This window comes from Colossoma macropomum, unplaced genomic scaffold (genome assembly GCF_904425465.1).
Source record: "Colossoma macropomum unplaced genomic scaffold, Colossoma_macropomum, whole genome shotgun sequence".
In the NCBI taxonomy this organism is placed as follows: domain Eukaryota; kingdom Metazoa; phylum Chordata; class Actinopteri; order Characiformes; family Serrasalmidae; genus Colossoma; species Colossoma macropomum.
This window is the reverse complement of record NW_023494805.1, coordinates 4,916,407-4,934,211: the sequence shown is the minus strand read 5'-3', so window position 1 is coordinate 4,934,211 and position 17,805 is coordinate 4,916,407. Positions and strand designations below refer to the sequence as shown.

Genomic DNA, 17,805 nt, shown 5'->3' with positions numbered 1-17,805 from the left:
AAAATTATTGTATTATCTTAGTTTAATGTTGTTTCAATGTATTATGCTCTTTTTTCTTCATAACAAGCAAGAAAAATTGCTAGTAGAAGTGCTGATGTCTTGGTAGCCAGCTAGCTAAATTTCCTGTTCCACCTTAAATGATGTTCTGACGCCTGAAGCGCCTGAATGTAGCTGCTGCTCCATTTAAGGTGGAATAGGAAAATTCGAACAAGAAGCTGGTGAATATCTGACTTCAGCTTCATATCACTGAAGAATTAGGGGTGGGTGATAATAAATAATTGCCCCCCTCTTTGAAGGCATATGATGCCCTAAATGTAACTAAAGCCCAGCAGTGAGGAGCTGAACTTTACCCTCCTCTGCTGTCACTGCAGACTGGCAGGGTCTCCTACAGAGCAGCGCTAGTAGCTGTTAATTGCTCTTTTTATTTGAGGGTCCCATTTCAGAGGGAAGATTTCAGACACTACCCACTGTAACTCTGTTCCAAGGGGTTAGGATGACACTCGAAAACATGGGGTAGGGGTAAAAATAAGAAATGGGATTGGGCCTTAGTGTGACCCATAAAATTAACAGTTTTCAGAGAAGTGGGTCTTTAAGTGGGTTCATTTTAACCTCATATAACTACAACGGATCATATTTTCACTCATCAGAATTTGTCATTCCTTAAATTCAGTCTATCAGAATGAAACTGTTCATATCGGTCGGGCCTTATGGAAGACGAGAGCCCTGACAGACCATCACAGTCACAATGTCAACATAAACTAATAAACCAAGACCAAAAAATAAACCTGATCAGCAAATGATGAAGCTGACACACATGCAGTACAGCAGAACAGCACACCAACCAAATATCAATCAGCCTCCTACAAATCTACACTAAAGCGCAGTGTGATCCAGACTGAACGCAGCACTTTGTGGAAGGTGAAGCTCAGCATGCTGTTCCATAGTACCTTCAGTAAACCTCTGTACGGGTGTTTCGGAGCGTCGGCGTTAAACTCAAGCTGCTCGCTCTTTGGGGAAGATGAGTGGGGGAGAAAACGGAGGAGGGTTATTAGGAAAGGGACAGTGTGCATGACAGAGGATGGAGGTTAGCTCACATAGACGTCGCCCTTCAAAGGTCTCTGAACATTTTTCGGTTCGCAGTGACTCAACATAGTGGGTTCAAAACTCAGAACTGATGGGTCGTATCTGGTTGTGTTCTCAGCCAAGACCCTTAACCCATTACTGCACCAAGCAGCGCTGCTCTGCTGACAGCACTGCACTGTTCCCTGATTGGGCCTGTTTCCCTTGTAGGTTCAAAAAAGGACATAACATACTAAACAGACAGCATTTTAGATTTTGCCATTTGAAGGAACATCTGATTAAAGTCCTACACACTTAAAAACATGGTTCTTTAGTAAAAAAAATGGTTCTATATAGAACCATGAACACTCAAAGAACCGTTTCAATGATTAAAGGGGTCTTTTTCATCATGGAAGCAATCTTCAGATTGATGGAGAATGTGTTTTATATAGATCTATATATAGAACCTTCTGAAAACAGTTCTATATAGCACCTAAAAGTGTTGTTTTAGTGTTACAGGCTGGACATCGTAACAATAGAAGAACCCTTTTTTGTGATATATAGAACTCTTTTCAAAAAGGTTCTATATAGACCTATCTACAGCACGTTCTCTATCAATCTGAAGAACCATTCTATGATGCAACAAACACTTTTATCATCCAAAGGGTTCTTAGTGTGTTCATGGTTCTACATAGAACCACTGTCTTTACTAAAGGACTCTAGAACTCTTGAAGAACTATCCTTTTTAAGAGTCTATTTTGGGAATAAAGCCAAAGGCAACACATTATATTCCCTTTGTTGTGATGTCAGCGTCCAAACCTTTCAGGTGTTTAAACTATGGAGGAGTCCGAATTTCTGAATATGTAAATATTTGATAAATATTTTTGATTTTTGATAAAATTTCAGCACGTTATAAAGGACAGCTGGCATTTTAAAATTCTGCAAAAAAGTACAAAACAACAAAAAATTTAACAGCACTCTCTCTCTCTCTCTCTCTCTCTCTCTCTATATATATATATATATATGTATTCCATAAAATTCTAGAAGATGGAAATGTGCACCCAGACTTTTGACAAGCAGTGACTGATACTACAGAACACTCGTCAGGAAACACTAGTCGGAGACGTGGAGATGAGAGAACACTGGAAGCACACTTCCTCATCCCATGATGAATGAGCAGAACTGAAGGAAGGAGCAGTGAACATATTCCAGAGGCTTCACTACTCGAGCGAAATGTCACCAACGTTTCTCTGAGCTAACAGCCTTCATTTAGCCTGAACACTGTTCACTGTTCATTAGCCGTCTCACTATTAACCTTCAGACCTTCATTACAGAGCAGAGACTACAGAGTGGGAGACGTTTCGGACACGGTCAGCTACACCAGCTTTCATCAGTCATAACTCAGAATGTTACAGAAATGAAAAGAGGAGGAGGAAAACAGTTCAGAACATATTAAAGAAGTACAGAGAAGAGTGCAGCGTACATATAAACACGATTCTATAAATACAACGTACACACAACACTGAATGTATACTGTACATTAGCTTTTTATAGGGTCCTATTTCTATGTACACGACTGCTTAGTGTATTCTTCAGTCTGTCTATCTATCTATCCATCTATCTATCTATCTGTCTGTCTGTCTGTCTATCTATCTATCTGTCTGTCTATCTATCTATCTATCTATCTATCTGTCTATCTGTCTGTCTATCTGTCCATCAATCTGTCTCTGTCTATCTATCTGTCTGTCTGTCTGCCTGCCTGTTTGTCTGTCTATCTGTCCATCAATCTGTCTGTCTATTTATCTGTCTGTCTGTCTATCTATCAATCTGTCTGTCTATTTATCTGTCTGTCTGTCTGTCTATCTATCTATCTATCTATCTATCTATCCATCCATCTATCTGTCTGTCTGTCTGTCTGTCTCTCTATCTGTCTGTCTGTTTATCTGTCTGTCTGTCTGTCTCTCTATCTATGGAGAAATCTATTAATCTTTAAGACGTTCTGACAGCTGTGATGTAATCCAGTGTATTTATTCAGTTGTAGGTGTGTCATTTGAGTTTATTTCATCTTTTACTCCTCTTATTAATATAAGGGGTTTATTAATATAATAAGGGATTTGTTGTGATTAATATGTACTGTAAAATAACGATATCAGTCGCAGACATGCTGAAACATGTACTGACACCATCCGCATGCTCTTGGGATTAAAGCCCATCAGTTTCTGTTAAAGTTGAACTTTGTTAAGACACCGTTTTGTAAACCCAGTCAGACTGTTAGCTGAGCGGCTAACATTAGCGCTCCAACACCCGGATGCAGGGAGCTCTCGGACTCACAAACAGACTCCTACAGAGAGAAGAAGAGTTTTCACTAAAGACCAGCCCGGACGCCCTCCGCTCTCTCGCGTTCCCACAGCCGAAACTGCCCTCGAACACGCTCTTCAGGGGGATTCAGAGGAGAGCAGGTCAGTGAGGTGGTCTTCCTGGATCAGGCTAGGCTAGCTACACTTTATACAGTCTTCCTAGACAGCACTACTATCTACAGAACCTGTCAAAATAAAGTAATGTCACAGTTCTGTTTGTTTCTATGCTCATTGTCCATTTTATCAGCTCCACTTACTATATAGGTGCACTTTGTAGTTCTACAGTTACAGACTGTAGTCCATCTGTTTCTCTGCATACTTTGTTAGCCCCCTTTTACCCTGTTCTTCAGTGGTCAGGACCCCCATGGACCCTCACAGAGCAGGTACTATTTGGGTTGTGGATCATTCTCAGCACTGCAGTAACACTGACGTGGTGGTGGTGTGTTAGTGTGTGTTGCGCTGGTGCGAGTGGATCAGACACAGCAGTGCTGCTGGAGTTTTTAAACACCTCAACACTTGTCTTATCATTCAAAAGACAAAATCTTTGTTTCTCTGTAAGCTTTGATTGAAGTGTAGTGATGTCTGCCCTCCTCTAAATGCCAACCAATGAAATCTTAGCATGTTTTCCCTCTTTTCCCTCGACGTGACCAATCATCAGCGCAAACACAGTCACTGCTTCACCTCATCTATTTCTTATACAGTAAAAAAATACATATTAACCCTCTCAGGTTGACACTGCCGTATGCAACATCAAAGGACATGATTGCATCCCTTTCAGAAGCTTTGAACTGCAGTTTCTTTTTGGAGGTTTTGTAAAATTAATCCATAATGATAAGATAAATTCAACACTGAATGTCTTCTGTGATTATTTATCCATTTCTCCATGTTGGAAAGAGTTATTGCTGTTAGGAGGACTGTTAGCCGTGCACTGACGCCCTGAGTCGAGTCTGTTGACCAATCAGAGGTGAAAGTACGTCTCTAGCAGGGAGCATTCACGAAATATCTATTCTTTCCTTTGATGTCGCATACAGAACCATAAACCTGAGAGGGTTAAAATCAAGCAATAAATAATGAATCGTGTTTCAGAAACACATCAAAATATTGTAGTATTTAATGTTTTGACAAAATCTGGTAGTTTATATTTTTTCCTTTGGCTTTTCTGTAAAACAGACAGAACCTGCTGACCGTCTGAGTCTGACTCAGTGTTTGTTCCACAAAGCCGTTTTTCACAATTCAATCAAAAGAATCAAATCATGTCCTGCACAGTTATTTACCACCAGAGTTTCAGTCTGAAATACATCACGTTAAGGAAAAACAAGGTGTTCTGATTTCCGACTTTAAAGCTGAGACGGGAGATTTAAGATGTGACTTAAATCTCCTGAATTGATCTTTAATCCCTCTTAGCTGGAATGTTATCATAACGGACAGGTGACGAGCTCAGAAAGAAGGTCACCCACTGATGATGTGTTCAGAGGTCACAGAGGGTCAGAGGGCTGAAAGGTCACAACACAAACAGTCGGTATGTGTAAATGAATGTTCCTCCTCTGAGAGCGAGAGAGTGACAGACAGACTGAACTGCAGATCCTACCGGGAGATTCCGGGCTGAGTCCAGATGAACAACCAGCAGAGCAGAAGACAGACTGTCATTATTCCTCATACTCCTCAGAGCCTGAGAGAGAGAGAGAGAGAGAGAGAGAGAGAGAGAGAGAGGGAGAGAGAGAGAGAGAGAGAGAGAGAGAGGAAGAGAGTTAGAGAGAGAAAAGACAGAGAGTGAGAGAGATGAAAAGAGAGATACAGAGAGAGAACGAGAGAGAGAGAGAGAGAGAGATAGGGCATAGAGTAGAAAGAGAGAGGGGAGAGGAAGACAGAGAAAAAGATACAGAGAGAGAAAGAGCGTAGAGAGGAGAGAGAGAGAGAGAGAGAGTAACAGAGAGAGAGAAGAGAGAGATAGAGAGAGCATAGAGTAGAGAGAGAGTAAAAAGAGGGAAGAGAGACAAAAAAAGATAGAGAGAGAGCGGGAAAGAGGTAAAGAGGTAAAGAGAGAGAAAAGAGAAAGAGGAGAAACAAGAGAGAGAAAGAGAGAGGAGAAAGACAGAAAAGGAGACAGAGTAGAAATGAGAGAAAGAGGGAGGAAAAGACAGAAAAAGAGGAAGGTGAAAAGAGAGAGGCAGACAGGCAGAGAAAGGGAGAGAGAGAAGAGAGAGAGAGAGAGTGACTGTTAAACCAAAATATTACAGTACTGAGTAAAATGACCGCTCGTGAGTGATCTGTCCTTCGTTTAGCTCATCACTCCATCCACAGGTGCATGTCAACGTGACCTGATCAGTGGCTCCAGATACAGACGACTCACAGTGTGACCTGTAACTCACCGAGTGCACGTTTTGGGTTGATGTCTGATAGTGAGTGAGCGCTCTGGGTCAGAGTGGCTGCACTGGGGGTATTTATAATCTGTCTGTTTAATCATTTATGGACCATTTCTATGCATTAGACAGAAAATACTTTTGTGGCAGTAACTGTGGTGAATCGGTGTAACCTTTCATTCTGGCCATGTTGCTAGTTTAAAAAGGTTTCTTTGGGGACTATTTTGCCTCACAACACCCTGCATGTACCTCTACGCCATCAACAGCAAAGACATTTTTGGCCAAAATCTTCTCAAAACTATTGTGAAACAGTGTCTCAGACATCAGTGAATTCATAAACACTTCATGTAGTAACTCTCTGTGAGGGAGGTTTTAGAGGAGGACGTCTGGTTCCTATCACCACCACTGTGAACAAGTCTGACTCATTACGTTTCTCTAGAACAGCATTTCGTACCAAACCACTCTGAATGACTCTGTTTACATCTCAACCACTAAGAAATGTTTTAAAAAGTGATAGAATTCCTTTTTAAATATGCAAGACTTGTTAAAGGGGACCTATTTTGCTTTTCCAGGAGAAACTCTCTCCCACAGAAACCACTTTTCTCAGCTGCCTGAAATGCCTCGTTGGAATTTGTTACAGGATGACATCATCTCATAACACAGTCCTTACTGCCCGCCTACCGGCGAGCTCAGCACTCGGCACGCCCTCACACAGAGCACAGCAGCTCCTGGAGGAGGAAGCGTGTGTTCAGTGCTGTAGCGTGTGGTGAAGACACTGACCGGACTTTCAGGATCCACTCTGGATCAAACTGATCCGGCAGAACCGACGCTGCTGGAGAAACAGCCACAGCGGAGTTTACAGCTGCTCAGGAGAGAAGGGTCTGTCTGCTCACTGCAGGACAGGGGCGGAACGTGAGGGGCGGTACTGCTCTGGAGGTCTACCAATCAGAACAGAGTGGGAGGTCTGGCCAATCAGAGCACACAGAGCGTTTCAGGCAGAGGGTGAACAAAGAAATGAAAATGAACATAATAGGTCCTCTTTAATGACGAATTCACTGAACTTTACCTTTGGATATGATTTCTATCAGCACAGAAAATGACATCATTGTATGTGTTATAGGTCAAATATAATTGGCTGTGTTTTTAATGCTATGTTTAACCCAGACAGCTGTCCTTCTGGGACATTTTGCAGAAACTTCCTCTCTTTTTGTCTTAAATTAAAACAGGTCAAGATAAGATTTTCACAAATTCGTATTACAGAAGCAAATCTGATCTTAATTTAGGAATCTTATCTAATCTTACAGCATCTCACGTCAAGTTAGGAAATATTAACATACTCGATCGAAGCCAACAATCAACTGTCTTCAATCAACTGTTACCTAGCAACCAATGAAAACGGTAAACACGTAATCAAAATAATCAAGTTAGTTAGCCAGATAGCTAACTGTCGCTACTGTTACTGATGTAAAAAAAGGTCAAACAAAAAAAAGTGTGATAACCTTGTGTAAGCGCCCCCTGCTGTTTATCAGAGCATCGCCACTCTGCAGTTTCAGTCTCCATTTCCCAAACACTTTAGCTGAGCGTGCTAAAGTTATTCCCCCTAATAAACACGTCAGCTCTGTCTCCTCATTATTCACCACCATCACTGTAATATTTCATCATCAACATTAACACACCAAGGTAATCAGAGGGATGGTGGAGATCGAGTCTGCAGAGTCTGAGATCTTTAAAACGCTGTTAAAAACCCTCATAAGTCAAAGCGCCATTATGCTAGTTATAGTGAACTGTGCTGCCTGATACAGCATAAAACGATAGAAACATACGGTTAAACAAAAGTTAAGACACTTCTGGGGTTCATCCTAAAGTTAGGACAGTATTTAGGAGGTTTAGTCTAGTTAGGATATTTGTGTGATACTGTTTTCATATCTGGAGTTAATGATGAGATGATGAACTTAAGAACTGTTCTTAATAGTAATATCTTCTGTCCTAAATTCAGTCCTAACTGAAGTCGTCATGGTGACTAAACAGATAGGATTACAGACTTAAGACGTTTCTGTAAAACGGCCGCTGGTGCCGATGTTTGTGTGTGTGAACTGCATTGGTGTGAATGTACCTGATCTAGTTTCTCAGCGTCTGAGTGCAGAGAGAGCCACTCCAGCCTCAGATGCAGCTTCCCACTGGAGACCTCCTCCAGATCAAACCACTGCAATAACCCACATAACACACTCTCAGTCTCACTCACACACATTTACAGAACCGTGCAAAAGTCTTAGACCATCCGAGAATGTCTGTTAATGGCACCCAGGTGTCTCTTTTGAAAGAGATTCTTTGATCTCAACGAGACTTCCTGGCAAAATAAAGGAAAAATGAATATCAGTAATATCAGTAACACAAACACTGGGCTGCTTATATAAACACCGCATTGCATGCATTGCTTTTTAAATGGAAAACACTTTCTTTAGGGCCGAATTTGAGACTATAGGATAAATATAATTAACTACACAAAATATTTTAAGAATCTCACACCCCTCTTTCATTAAAAAGCTATACGGTGAGTGGCAGAAACAGACTTAATGAGGAGATTTTTTTGGCTGACGAAGACTTTTGCACAGTACTGTTTGTGTTTCCATACAAAATAAAAACAAATGTGACGTAGCAAAAATAGCAGCAGATGCAGAAATAAATCAAGAGAGCACATAATTAATTAACCTAATTGACAAACTTGATCTGAAATATTTGAGCTAATACACTAATATGCCCCACTGTGTTATTAACCCCTTAAAGTCCCAGGCTGATTACATACTAAGGCTTATTATTCAGTAACTGCAGGGATTTCAATGCAAACTGGCTGAGCTATTCTTAAGTTATAGTGTGGGTACCACTTTAAAACAAGTTTACCCTTATAAAGTGTTTATGAATGGTTGAGAATTAGTTTATTAGTGATTATTAATTTGGTCATAAAGACCTTAAAAAAATTAATGAGCAGGTAAAACACATAAATAAAAGAGGGAACAGTGACCTGTTTGCTTAATGGTCAACTCACATTCATTTATACTGTTAAACCTCAGATTTTGATGTTTACTGGTCATATTTTGTCTTCTCACATCATTAGTAATGTGTTATAACTGCTTATTAATGGTATTTAAAGTGTTTATGACCTAACTTATAACCATTAACAAACTAATATTAAATCATGCATAAATGCTTTATAAGGGTGATCTTATTCGAAAGTGGTACTGAAGGATGTAATTAAACTTTTGGCCAATTAAGGCGTTAACCCTTTAAACACCCAGAACCCAAAGTGGGCCCAAAGTGTTATTACACACTTCTATAACCTAAGAAAAGCTCATCCCGTTTGCACTGAAGTCCCTGTAGTTACTGAATAATAAGCCTTAGTATGTAATAAGCTGACAATTTTAAGGGGTGATAAATGTGGCTTTATTTGAAGCTGATGCTGGAATTAAGAGTCAAATTGGAAAATAATAATGAACGTTTTTGCTTCACACTACGTAATAACTACACTAATGACTTGTGTTGAGTTCTAATACGACATGAATTATTCAGTTATGCAGTTCACAAATGTGCCACTTCCGAATCCCACAGAGAAATCTCCGAGAGATCTCGTCTGCAGAACTCCCCGATGAGTGGGTGAGGGTCCAGCTGGAACCGTTAGCAACCGTTGCTAGGGACGTGAGGTAGAAAGTGAAGCGCAGCAGTAATGAGGCCTACCTCGTCAACCTTCAGCTCCTTATGAAGCTCTGTCAGGTCAATCATCAGACTGGAACACAAGACCACACGCTCGTTACAACCACATTTATTAATTATCTGATAGACATTAATCAATTAATCATATTCGACACACTAATACAAACATTAATTAGGCCTAAAGAGTACACTTTCCAATTAGCCCTACTTAATATACAGTAATATACAGTGTTTCAAGGGTTCTTTACTAAAGAAAATGGTTCTACACAGAACCATGAACACTCAAAGAACCCTTTGCATGATTAAAGGGTTCTCTGCATTATGAAATGTTCTTCAGATTGATGTAGATGGTTCTATATAGCACCCAAAGGGTTCTTCTATTGTTACAATGACAAGGTTGTACAATAGAAGAATCTTTTGGGTGCTATATAGAACCCTTTTCCAAAAGGTTCTATATAGAACTGTCTATAGCATATTCTTGCTCATTTCTTGCAAGAACCCTTTCATGATGCAAAGAACCCTTTAATCATGCAAAGGGTTCTTTGAGTGTTCATGGTTCTATATAGAACCATTTTCCTTACTTTACAACTGTTGAAGCACCATATTTTTAACAGTGTACTTACAGTACAGTGCTAAAGTCAGAGACCTCCCTTCATTTATTATTATTGTAGACTACATAATGAATTTATCCACTTACAAATTAGGTGTGTGTAATTAACTTATACATTTATACATATATAAAACACTTACACACCATTTACACATGTAATGATTAAGGCTACTGAATGAACCTATAGACAGATTTTTCAATTAGTTTGTTGAGGTTAGAACTGAAGTCGGTAAAGTCAGACTGCTCATTTAGTAAAGAGCGAAAAAGGAAAAGCCCCTAATAAGCCCACCTAAATCAACAAACAGATATTCCATATGGAGTTTTCAGGTTTTAGTGACGAAATTAATCCCCCATTAACATAAAGAAGGAGATAAACTCTGAATCTGATTTTTGGCCAAACGATCCCTTTAATGAGACAAGATACTTACATATAAACCCTGGAGTCTCACATCTCTGATTTAAACCTTTAACAGGCCCTTAAAACTGTAGTTCTGCAATCAGCTTTCAGCACTGAGTCTCAGTCAGAGTTACTCTCTCAATCAGCAAATGCACATACTGGCAGCGTTTCCTTTACTTATTATATACCCAGTCCTCAAAACAAGAGGGATGTTCACAAATACCACAACAAATCATATGATCATATGATGAACACAGTAATAATATAAAATCATTTACTAAATTCTTACGTAATTCTTACATAAACATGAAGATGGGCTCTATTATAAGCAAAGTCAAGCATAGCATATAATAGAAAACTCTCAAGGTATACACAAATGCACAGAAATAGAGTGTGACAGGTGGGGGGGGGGCGGTCATCAGGATGGTGGTACCTGCCCAAGAAGTCGTCTTTGTCTGGATCTTCATCAAACAGCTCGATCTCCAGATGCTGTCCAGGATGCTCATACACCATTGCCTGAACACACAGCCACACCCAGTGTATAAATCATGCTAAAACATGAAAATGTGTGTAAATAACCTGTTTGGGCTTTAAATGACAGAACTGACGCCTGTCATTTAGAGCGAAATGCCACAGTTCTGCGCAGCAGTCAGAGACCAGCCTTCATTTGTTCAGTTTCCAGTCAAAAGTGCCATTAAGTACAAGATATTTGTGTCAGAACAAAGTAGGAAACAAATGTTTACCAGAAAGTTATACAAAAGCCTCAACAACTAAATCTAATATCGGCTGTTTGAGTGTCAGTGAGTCACTCTGTACCTTCTTAACAGCTTCCGTTCTCTTCAGGAGACTCACTTTCAGTTCCTCAAGTAATTCTGCAGACACACCTCCAGAGTTCAGTCTTAGAAGTTGGTTGATTTTCTGAAGTAATCAAACACATTCAGTGGTGTTGAGGTCTGGACTCTGGGGTGGTCAGTCCATTGTTCAGCTTCTTTGTTTGGTGTGTCCGTCTCCTTTTCTCAGTGAGGTTCTTCTTGATCAGCTACACATCCTTTCAGACCCACAGCGCTGAGTCATCTTCTCACAGTGGAAGGATGGACAGAAACACCTGTGGATGTTTTCAGATCTGGAGCAGCTTGATTTTCTCCTCTCTCTCAGAGATGAAAGCTTTAAGCGCTGTTTATCTGGTGGGGGCAGTTTTGGGGTCTACCAGGTCTTCCAGGTGGTTGTTAGGAGGCCCATTTTCTCTCTAGCTTTTAATCAGTTTTTGAACTCCAGCTTTTCACTTATTTTCATTTGATGCTCTACTTCCTTACGCAAGTGGATTATCGTATATCTAATCTCTTCAGAAACATCTCCTGAAAAATGAATAACCTGTGCTAAACGGCTGTTTAGACTTAAAGTCAACACAGGTTGTCTCTGACTTTTGCACAGTGCTGTAGTGTTTTGCTAAAAGTTTCGCATCAGATTGGAGTGGATTATTGCCAGCGTTCTGTAAGGACGTCCAACAGTAGATATAAAAGAACGCCCTTGCGGGAGGAACATGGAGAGGTCATTTACTAATAATCTCCACTGTATGAACTCACCTCAAACACCTCGTTCCACTTTGGGTTCAGACATTCCTTGATGGTTTTGCTCTGGAAGAGCTGGTTGGCCACATGCAGGACTCCGTATGGGTCAGATTTTCCTTTAATCAGACCGCCGAGGAACTTATCCTTCCCCTCCAGATCCTGAGCCTCGAGAAAGTGAATCCTCAATACGCCCTAATAATACAGAGAGAGAGAGACAGAGTAAGTATACACACTTAGTTCACCCTGAAAACACACAGAAAACTCTTACCTATAATTACAGATAATAAAAATTCATACATGTGTATGATGGACATTATTATTATATAAAGGTACTTTTATATATGCATTTATATAATTACATACACCATCATCCTTGTTTCTACACTCATTATGACCACCTCCTTGTTTCTTCGCTCATTGTCCATTTTATCAGCTCCACTTACTATATAGGTGCACTTTGTAGTTCTACAGTTACAGACTGTAGTCCATCTGTTTCTCTGATACTTTGTTAGCCCCCTTTTACCCTGTTCTTCAGTGGTCAGGACCCCCATGGACCCTCACAGAGCAGGTACTATTTGGGTGGTGGATCATTCTCAGCACTGCAGTAACACTGACGTGGTGGTGGTGTGTTAGTGTGTGTTGTGCTGGTCTGAGTGGATCAGACACAGCAGTGCTGCTGGACTGAGAACCAAAAATGTCCAGTGTGAGTCGGAAAGACTCCTGGGGCCACACAGAGGAGAAAGAGATGATTTCGACGCTTGGCACACCCAACAGAGGGCCGTTTATTGACACAAAAGAAAACCCAAGTGAAACAAAAGGAGAAAAAAAAAAACGCACAGGCGGGCAGGAAACCCAGGGCTCAGCCGTAGGCACACGGCGAAATTCCCGCCCGGTCTGGCGTCGTCTACTTGTAGGAAAACGAAACAGGAACACAATGAGAACAGTAACTGGTAGCTTGACCCAACTCGCCCTTTCTGCCTCCTCACTCTCTTTTTAAAGGGTAGGTACAGAGTGTGGACAAGGTGCAGCTGGGGTCTCATTAGTAGCTCCCAGCCGAGCTAAATGAGAGTCCGTCCACCTTCTGGCCACGTTGACCTCGCTGTCCACAACACTGGTGCTGAAACGCATCTCCTGGCTCCTCAGCACTCTGGAGAAGGCCCGCTACTCCTGGGTTGGCTTGACACCAGCCAACAGCATCCTGTGGGCAGCGTCCTGTGACCACTGATGAAGTACTAGAGGATGACCAACACAAACTGTGCAGCAGCAGATGAGCTATCGTCTCTGACTTTACATCTACAAGGTGGACTGACAAGGTAGGAGTGTCTAATAGAGTGGACAGTGAGTGGACACAGTGTTTAAAACTCCAGCAGCACTGCTGTGTCTGACCCACTCGTACCAGCACAACACACACTAACACACCACGTCAGTGTTACTGCAGTGCTGAGAATGATCCACCACCCTAATAATACCTGCTCTGTGGGGGTCCTGACCACTGAAGAACAGGGTAACAAAGTATGCAGAGAAACAGATGGACTACAGTCTGTAACTGTAGAACCACAAAGTGCTCCTATATGGTCAGTGGAGCTGATAAAATGGACAGTGAGTGTAGAAACAAGGTTAGTGTATCTAATAAAGTGCTCAGTGAGTGTATAATATACCTGTTTGACCTGTTGTATGTATGACTCCACATTCTGTTAAGGTATAAAAACAAGCATGTCTATGTGGTTCACCTTAGGCATGGGGAAGCGGAGCTGTGAGAGCTCCACGTCGCCCACCAGTGGTATAGTGATTCTGTTGGGCAGCACCAGGTAGCTGTAGATGATGTCCTGGATCAGGTTGTCCGAGAAACCACTGTGAACAGAGACCACACACAAATAATCATGCTGTCCTCCTCATACAAACATAGCCAAGAGTTCAAGCTCTTAATGAAATCTGTCTCTACAAATGTCACAAAATTGACCGAGTCAGTCAATGAGTGTGTTTACATGCACTCAATAATCCGATTAGAATTGGATTTCTGCAGTTATCTGATTAACGGGCATGTAAACACCATACTCCGATTTCTTAGATCAGAGTAAGGTCTAGAAGTCCGATAAAGAGACTGGATTTTAGCTCAGTAATCAGATTCCTCAGTGCTGCAAACTCTTACTCTGATTTCTTTCGGATTTCTCAGTCTGTGGAAACAGGCGGATGTACCGGCTGTAGCGAGCAGTGTTGCCGCAAGATGCAGCAAAACATTGTTGGAGTGATGCTGAAACCAACTACACGCTTGACGAAATGAAGGATTTAAATATTCTTCATCTTATAGATTATGCATGTTCATATTTTCAGGTAAAGTGGAGTGATGTTTTTAAAAAAGCAGCGTCATGAAATTTGAGATTTACGTTACGTTTACGTCACGTCTTCTTCTGTGAGTTTACTGGCTGGTTGTAAAGCAGATTTTCTGTAGTTATCAGATTAATAAGTGCATGTAAACACACTCAGTGACAATTCGTCATGGTGATTCAATTTAGGTCAGTTGTCATATCCATTCTCCGCCCACAAATGTGTTCTTTTCGTAGCGTTTGCTGCATCGTCAGATAAGTTTTACATAAATTCATTTTCAACCTAAAGACAAATTATAGCACACAACGCGTTAAACTACACTTCATGTCTAAAAGCATCCAGACAACCTTTCTAATGAGTGAATTCAGCTACTTGCACACAAGCAGCTTGCATAATCTCATAGAAAAGCAATGACCAATAGAATGGGACTCTCTGAAATAGTCACACATGAGCTTAAGGTCTCCATGCTCAATGCAGAGCATAGGCTACAGGTGTATAAAGCCCACCAGCATTGGGCTGTGGAGCTGTGCAACTGTGTTCTCTGGAGTGATGAGCTCCATCCAATACCTTTGGGATGAGTTGGAGTGATCCAGAACTGATCATTCAGAATCAGCACCTGACCTCACTAATGCTCAATCAAATCCTCACAGCAATGTTCCACCATCTAGAGTAAAGCCTTCCCAGAAGAGCAGAGGCTTTTACTGCAGCAAAGTGTGACGAACTCCCTATTAACACCCTTCACTTCAGACCAAACGCTGGATGAGGAGGTGTCTACAAACTTTTGGACATTTTAATTGTTTTTCAACATGTGGAGCTGAGCAGCACACAAAGATTACCACACTCTGTTTTCTATTTATTATTATATGTGTTATGAGTTTTTGAATATTCATTGATCATCTTAGTCTTTCCTGTTCTCTCAAATCGCTGTGTTGGCGTTTACCTACTTGTCAATCAAACGCTTTAACCCGCCCCCTAAGAAGCACAACTGCTTTGTTTTAAACACGAGCTACAGCAGCCCTCGTGTCTATAAAGGCATCGTCCGATCGCCCCCATGTGCAGATTTTTGGTCATGTAAATTTCACCCTTCTGTTTTAAAAACAGGCCCTCCCTCTCATACACAGGCAAATTACATGCTTTGTTGATAAAATAAGGTGAAACATCCTCTACAGAGAACACAGCCCTAAATGACATCTTCCCCATGAGGTCCATTTATAACATCTGTGTATTTTTATGCTCCAAAAACAGTCATAATTCATTTTTGCCAGTCTCTCTTTATCCCTTACAGTTAAAAATGTTGTTTTTGTTACTGTGCCTGTAAGGCCAGGCGTTCACTACATGACTTTTCAAATCTCAACACATCTCTAAAACGGAGAGCATCACAAAGGTAACGTCAGTTTGTCACAGAATTGCTTGTCTTGTCTTGTTGTTGTGAGGGGGCTCGGACTAGACGACGAGGCAAAGAGAGAGAATAACACATATAGTATAACGAGTTTGGGCTACACATAAGAACTCAAACTCCCAGATCTCCTCAGATCACACGACACAAACAAAGCTAAACTCACTGGACCTGTTTGTGCTTTTATGCCGGGGATTAATATGTAGTGAGAAACGCTGATATCACTCTGAGAGCTGGAGAAATATTTCAATACAAACTGGCAGCTGAGCTGGAACTGTAAAAAGAGTGACCTGATGACTGGATCAACATATAAACATGATATCAGCTTTTATCTGCCTGTGTTTTACACGCAGCTCCTCTGCCTCCACTGTTCATGCATGTCTCTTCACCGGTTTCTCTGCTCTTCTGCTCTCTGATTGGCTGTTTGAATTGCTCGTTGAGTAAATCTCTGACCTTCTCACACTGCAGGACTCGTGAATATTTTGAGGTGTAAATATCAAACATGTTTAATAATATTGGAGGGCCTCTGATCACTTCAGAGTTCGATCGAAGGGCTAAAGATTCACTCGTTTCTCCTCTCACACTACAGATCATTCGCATCGTCAGTCGCTTCTGATTGAGCTCCTGACCTGGAAAATCAGTTCAGATTGTGAACATTTGTCACAAAGGGCAAATCGAGCTTGAAATCAGACAAAAAGTCATGTGGCGTACTCCCAGCCTAAGACTGAGATATGTAAATGAGCTCTGTTCTGACTGGCTGCCCTGTACTGTGTCTTATTCAAAACTAATACAGGTTGTAACACTCCTTATAACTTCAGTGCAAACGGGCGGAGCTGAGCTGCTGGGGGCTGAATGGGCCGATATGTGTAAATGTGTTGGTTTCCGTGACATCACAAAATCACAACAGTTTCCATTTGAGGACTGAAGACTGAAAGGTCTGCTTTAAACTCTAACAATGTTTACATACTACACCAAACTCATTTCAAAAAGGGGGGAAATTCAGTTTTCCCTTATAAAGGCCCTTTAAGAGTGTTAGAGAAACTAAAGGATTCTTTAGGGAACCAAAAGTTGTTCTTCTATGGCATCGTCCCAAGGATCCCCCATAGATACCACTATTTTTAACCCTCTGGGGTCCACAAATATGGCCTGCGTCTCAAATTCAATGTTTCTATATCTGTTTCTGTATCTTTGTGATGATCAAAAATCTGGTTCAGTTCCTGAATCTGTAGAGTCGCCCTTTCCATTCCATCTTATCTCGAGATCATACGAGACTCACATCCGGAGTTATGAGCCTATGAAGAGGGGCTGAGATATACGTCATCTGCCTCTCACCGCGTGGAACTGGTGGATTCGTGTGTCCGTCTACATTCTGTGTGAAACTAACCAATGGACACTCAGGAAATCACTAAGGACTGACCGTCACGCCGGAAACCCTTCATTCTTCATTCAGTCCACATCGGAGACTCATGTGAAATGGTGTGCAGAGAGTTTACAGTTGTTTTGGAAAGTAGTGATGAAGATAACGGAGCATTTTGATATGAAACATATGAGGATCATGTTATATGTAAAAGCTTTTAAAGGACAGTTTAAGAAGATATGGAAAAATCGAGTAAACGTTCTCAGACGCCAGAGGGATACGAATTTTTAAGACCTCTCCTCAAGGAAGCCCAGCATTATTTGTGTCTAATACATAGTTTTTCTAATCAATCTTTCATTAAATTAAATCAGCAGCTGCTGGTGGAATCTAACAAATCTATGCAACAGCTGGACAGCAGCAAGACATCAGATATCTGGCGTTCACTCTTACACTCGAAACACTCTTACAGCTGAGACAAATGGCTTCAAAACATTTTACACAGTACAGTATATTCAAACTCACAGTGCAGAGTGCACAGTCAGCACAAAGATGGGGGGTTGGGGGGTGTTTGGGGGGCTCCAGGGCTCCAAGGCTCGAGCGTTCTCTGCAGTTCTCAGTGTGATTACGTGTCTAAAAGTGTCAGCTCTTCTGCTGGAAGCTGAAAGTCACTG

At 41.2% G+C, this 17,805-nt stretch overlaps 1 protein-coding gene across 1 annotated transcript in view; it reads right to left on the bottom strand.

The window, feature by feature from the left end:
* esyt2b (extended synaptotagmin-like protein 2b) overlaps nucleotides 1-17,805 on the bottom strand; it is a 76,701-nt gene that overhangs the window by 16,108 nt on the left and 42,788 nt on the right. Inside the window, 7 exon segments of the mRNA XM_036596814.1 lie at nucleotides 948-1,007; nucleotides 5,005-5,085; nucleotides 7,890-7,979; nucleotides 9,506-9,554; nucleotides 10,922-11,004; nucleotides 12,072-12,248; nucleotides 13,787-13,907. Coding sequence (XP_036452707.1) covers nucleotides 948-1,007; nucleotides 5,005-5,085; nucleotides 7,890-7,979; nucleotides 9,506-9,554; nucleotides 10,922-11,004; nucleotides 12,072-12,248; nucleotides 13,787-13,907 — 661 coding nt within the window.